The sequence below is a fragment of the Dipteris shenzhenensis genome, chromosome 1 (genome assembly GCF_047967505.1).
Source record: "Dipteris shenzhenensis isolate YYH24624 ecotype China chromosome 1, Dip_SZ_1.0, whole genome shotgun sequence".
Classification (NCBI taxonomy): Eukaryota; Viridiplantae; Streptophyta; class Polypodiopsida; order Gleicheniales; family Dipteridaceae; genus Dipteris; species Dipteris shenzhenensis.
This window is the reverse complement of record NC_141596.1, coordinates 24874284-24879500: the sequence shown is the minus strand read 5'-3', so window position 1 is coordinate 24879500 and position 5217 is coordinate 24874284. Positions and strand designations below refer to the sequence as shown.

At 47.9% G+C, this 5217-nt stretch overlaps 1 protein-coding gene across 1 annotated transcript; it reads left to right on the top strand.

Moving 5' to 3' along the window:
• The first annotated feature begins 477 nt into the window (after nucleotides 1-477).
• Nucleotides 478-4908, top strand: LOC147905584 (protein phosphatase 2C 50-like). The gene is made up of 4 exons (XM_087373517.1): nucleotides 478-2720; nucleotides 2792-3124; nucleotides 3430-3535; nucleotides 3886-4908. Exons 1-4 carry the CDS (start codon nucleotides 1731-1733, stop codon nucleotides 4194-4196), a joined length of 1740 nt encoding a protein of 579 aa, XP_087229643.1. The 5' UTR covers nucleotides 478-1730; the 3' UTR covers nucleotides 4197-4908.
• The last annotated feature ends 309 nt before the right edge of the window (nucleotides 4909-5217 follow it).

Here is a 5217-nt window from a genome sequence, read left to right as displayed (position 1 = left end):
GAAGTAACATCTTCCACGTTTGCCCCCCCAGGGTCAAACCGCGGATAACTAGCTTGCCCAACAGGGCTTGACTCTGAAGCTCTGGATCGATGACCCCCAGGCCACCCTCAGCCTGCGGAAGAATGACTGTCTGCCAAGCAACCCTGGCTCTGGTATCTCTGAGGCCATCCTCCCCTGACCATAGGAAGTTCCGAACCAACCTCCTAAGCTGTGCCACGCTGGATCTCGAGAAACACCAACAGGAAGCCACATACCAAGCCGTGGCTAGGAGGACCTGGTTGGCTACCAGGGCACGACCAATGTAGTTATATTTTAGCTGAAACATCCGCAAATTCTGAAGAGAAACCTTCGAAATTTTGAAACCCAAGTTTTGTGATTTGTTGAGAAAAATGTTTTCTTGTGAACATTGTAAGGACCCTCGACTTTTACATTTACATGAATGTCAACAACTGATGTAAACACGTGTCAAGCACAAGGACTACTTTAGATGGATGCAACCTTGAAATTCAAACGATGCGTTGGGCCATTCAGGTTCTTGTGTGAAGAATTGTTTTTGGGTAGAAATCGACCTTCAAATGCGAAAATAGGTGGTGGTAAAATGAAAGGCATGTTGTGCAAAATGTGAAAAGGAAAAACTTGATAAAATGCAAGCTGTGGGTTGAGAAAATTGTATTGTGAGGGAGGCTGTGGGATGTTGCCAAATATGAATGAATGAAGCAAAGGGGAAGCCGCCAAAGGCTTCCACGGCACTTACAAGAAAAGCAAAAGTTTTTAGTATAATACGGGAAAGCGGGCAGAAATCCGGCAGATGGCGAGCTTGGAGACGTGGTATTCTGTCGCGTGGAAGTTGCATAGACGTAGTCTGTTTTTGGGAGTAGCTGGTTTGCGAGGTAAAGGTGCTGCTTTGCGACAGCGACCCGGCTGAGAAGACGGAAGGCGTGCTGGAGTAGAATGTAGCGTGGAGGACGAAGAATTGCTTGTGAGTTACCCATAGCCTTTTAGAGAGCAGTGGGATCTTGAGAAGTTTACACTTGCCGTTCATTCTTCGCGACTTCGCCTGTTTGGTAGCGGAATTTTGGAAATGAGGCACATGGCGGGCGTCGAGACGTGGTGCGTACGAACTATGTAGCGTGGAGGGTGCAGAGAAGGGTAGCGAAGAGGGGTTTGTAGTCTGTTTCCGAGGCAGGAGGACTGTAGAGTAGTTGGTTTTTTTGGGGGGTTAAAGCTGAAGCTGCTGCGTCTGCGTCTGCTGCTTTGAGACAGCGACAAGGCTGATGAGAAGGCGGGAGGCGTGCTGGGGTAGGATGCAGCGTGGAAGCTGTGCAGAAGAGGAGGAGCGACTTGGAAGAAGGAGAGCTACGGCCGCTGCTGCTACTGCTGCTGGGGTGAGACAGCGACAAGGCTGATGAGAAGGCGGGAGGAGGATGTAGAGAGGAAGCGGTGCAGAAGAGGAGGAGGAGGAGGAGGAGCGACTTGGAAGGAGAGGTGTTGCTTGTGCTATCGGAAGACAGCTGGGGCGAGAGACGTCCAGGACTCAAGCAGAGGAGGTGTAGTGCTCGGTGATGGAAGGCCGATCACGTCCTGTCCGATGATGGCGATGACACAAAGCCCACGGGAGGTAGAAGAAGAAGGGTAGATCAACAGAAACCAGCAGAGAAAGAGAAGAGAAGCAAGAGTGCAACGAGAGAGAGAGAGAGACACAGAAACCTGCTGCTTGAATTCTTTGCGACATGGATCCGGAGTATGCTTCCGATTCATGTGGAACCTCCACCGCTCGACTCATCTTCGATGCAGCAGTGGTTTCCCGACGCACGCCCATTTTTTCCTTCTCCCACAGCTCGCAGCTCAAGCGCTCTCGCCCCCTCAGCACTGGCCTCGGCGACAGTGAGCTCCACAATCGCCCTCGCCTTTCCAAGGCCAAGACTGACGGAGACTTGGCCCTCGCATGCCAGTTCCTCGCTGATATCACGACCCAGGATGTCTTCGCCCACATCTCGTTGGGCAATGATACCCTCCCACGGCGTGCAGCAGCAGGTGCTGGCCTGGTCAGGTCGAAGTCCGTTCCCCTTGAGGGCTGGAAGAGCAGGCAGTGCATTCTCCAGATCAACAGCAAGGCGAGCACATCGTGTTCTGCTGCTGGAGTCGAGGGCCGCTGCGTTACTGTGGTCAATGAGGAGCATGACAGCCTCTCGAAGGACGTCCCGGCAGGCTTCGGGGAGGCGTGGATGGCTGAAGCCACAACTACGTTTGTAGAAGAAAAAGAGCGACTCGAAAAAAATCAAGAGACAGCAGAGAGCACTTTTCACGCTGTAGTTAAGCCTTCGGAGCTCATTCCAGAGATTTCTTCAGCTGTCTCCAAATTCTCCAATCAAGTAGTTGTTGAGGTTGTGCCCAGTGATGTCTTGCCGGAGGATCTTCAAACAAGCGAGGTAGCCCCGAAGGCTACTCCCAATACTGTGATCGAAGGGGTCTCGTCCACCGCTTCTGATAGTAAACCCTCTTTCGGTCGTTGTTTGAGAGCTAAGAAATGCCCTCCCAGTGGAAAACTGCTCTTGTGTGGCAGGCGCAGAGAAATGGAAGATACAGCTGCGATCGTCCCATCTTTTGCAGTTCTCCCTGGCTCTTGGATGGGAGGCTGTCCGTGTGACAAGGAGCCACAGACTCGAACATCTCCCGACTTGCACTTTTTTGCTGTGTACGATGGCCATGGCGGTTCTCAGGTGAGAATTTGTTCAAAGTCCCTTCAGAATTGCCTGTATGCCTACAGCTTACGGTTTTACAAAAAATGCAGGCATCCAAATACTGTGTACAGAGGCTTCACAAGGCCCTTGCCGATGAGATTAGAATTTCAGGAGAGAACGCTGGCTCCAATTGGGAGAAGGTGCTGACAGAATGCTTCTACAGAATGGACAAAGAAGTAGGTGGGGTATGTCCAAATGGCGAGTGTGTCGACGTAGATAGCACCTCTACTTGCTGTGGGAATGCCATTGCCCCAGAGAATGTTGGAACAACTGCTACAGTGGCAGTGATAAGCTCCTGTCAGATCATCGTTGCAAACTGTGGAGATTCTAGAGCCATTCTGTCACGACGTGGGAAGACTATCCCCCTCTCCAAGGATCACAAGGTGCATATTATCATGTGCTTGAGTATGTTTGCTATCTTAGTTGTATAGGAGTTCTGCTACCGCATAGGTTCATGTGCTTGAGCATGTATGCTATCTTCGTTGTATAGGAATTCTGTTACTGCAGGCCTTTTCCCAATCTCTGAATTGAGCTGCACGGAATAAGCTAGCCTTTATAGATGGGAATAGATGGGTAGATTGGTTAAACTAGTCGGTGACTTATAGCTATTCAGATACGTGAAGCTCTTGAGCTCCTTCTTCATTGATCCCATGAACGTTTCTTATTTTCTTTCTTTGTTGTTGCTCAGCCAGAGAGAGATGATGAGACTAGCCGCATCGAGGCTGCTGGTGGGCGTGTTATATACTGGGATGGCTACAGAGTGGGAGGCCTTCTTGCACTGTCCAGGGCAATAGGTTCATTCTCATTCCCCGAGTGCTATGTTTTTGTCCCTGCTATAAGGGATTATGGGAAGATGGTTGGTTTTTTGTTCCAAAGGGCCTTCTATGTTTTGTGCTATGTTTTTGTCCCTGCTATATGGGATTATGGGAACACGGTTGATTTTTTGGTCCAAAGGGCCTTCCATGTTTTTCGTTTGTATTTGGTCAAGCTGAGTTTGTTAAGGAGGCCATTAGTGTTTTCTTCTGGCTATCCATGTACTCGTCCTTTTAGGTTAAACGCTTTATTAAAAGCAGGGCAATAGTGGTTTTGCCACCTTGGTTTTTGCAGATTTTTTACAATTGTGGATTATTGATGTACAATGCAGGGGATCGTTATTTGAAGCGTTACGTTGTGTCAGAACCTGAGGTAACCTGCCTACAACGGACAGAAGAGGATGAGTGCTTGATTCTGGCAACTGATGGTTTATGGGATGTTCTCAGTAACGATTTTGCTTGTAAAGTTGCAAGGAAATGCTTGGCCTCTGCTGCAAAGAAGTCTGTTTCGGGAGATGCGTCCCCTCCTGAGGACCAAGCATCTGCTTCAGCTGCTGCACTTCTAGTGAAGCTGGCCTATGGCAGGGGAAGCAAAGATAATATCAGTGTGGTAGTTGTTGACTTAAGGGCCAGGCATACATAACTGATTCAAATGACAGTAGCTCTTGCATTTGGAAGTTCTGATGAAGCGAAGGAGCTCTCAACTTCCGAGAGACTCTCTCTCCCAAGTGCTTTGCTAGAATGGTGGTAGCCTGTTGGCAATTGGGGGAGGTTTGTAAAGGTGACTAGTGCTTCAGAAAAAAGGGAGGCACTTCGCACAAGGATTGGAGTGTTACCCTGGAGTGCACAGTGTCACAAAGAAATTGCTCTAATCGATGTCTTATTTGTCCCAAACATGCAAGAAGTTGCGTGTTTGCTATTCAGCCTTCTGAGCTCTCCCAACTCGTCTCCTTTAGATATTTTAAATGTTTTCCTTTTAAAAGAACAGATCACCTTTCGAGTTTTCTGGACTGTTTGTAGATGAAGGTACTTGTCTTCTCCTCATTGTTGGCTAATGGTATTCTCATAAGGCTTCCATTTGTTGACAATGTAAAAAACGTATCTCATTTTCTTTGGGGAGAGATTTGGAGCCCGATCTCCACTACTGTTTGACCTCTCCGAGGCATTTTGTGTTGTGTTCTTGACTAAGAATGGCGATGTTCTTATCTAGATAATGTAGGGACATGCGTGAATGTGTAAGCACCCATGTTGGCAAAGCTCCAAACGACAGCAAGGGATGGGAGCCTCAATATCTTTTGGCAGCAAGCTGTTGACAGGTTGTTGAATTTGTTATCTACCGTTGGACAATGCATCCTCTAATGGTTCTATGGGCAGGCTACAAATGTAGAAAAACTTACCTCAAGTTTCATGACCTTCTGCACATACAGTCTAAGGATTCTAGGAAAGGTTTCAAGTTTTATGATTTTCTACACGTGATAAAAAACCTTAAAGGGCCCTAAGGAAGGAAGATCCCTTTCTAGACGAGATCAAGGTCTGAATGGAAGATTCTTTTCACATAATATTTGAACTAGTAGATGTGATTTTCCAATTAATGATAGGCTTTTCCTTAAAATGCCACACCCTTCCAAGAGTTGAATGACCTAGTTTGGTCACTCAAATTTTGC

What these genes read in the sequence shown, in the direction of transcription:
- LOC147905584 (XM_087373517.1), top strand. Translation starts at nt 1,731, where the DNA reads ATGGATCCGGAGTATGCTTCCGATTCATGTGGAACCTCCACCGCTCGA. An exon ending in CCCTCTCCAAGGATCACAAG is followed by an intron (nt 3,125 to 3,429) that starts GTGCATATTATC and finishes GTTGTTGCTCAG; the next exon opens with CCAGAGAGAGATGATGAGAC. An exon ending in TGCACTGTCCAGGGCAATAG is followed by an intron (nt 3,536 to 3,885) that starts GTTCATTCTCAT and finishes TGTACAATGCAG; the next exon opens with GGGATCGTTATTTGAAGCGT.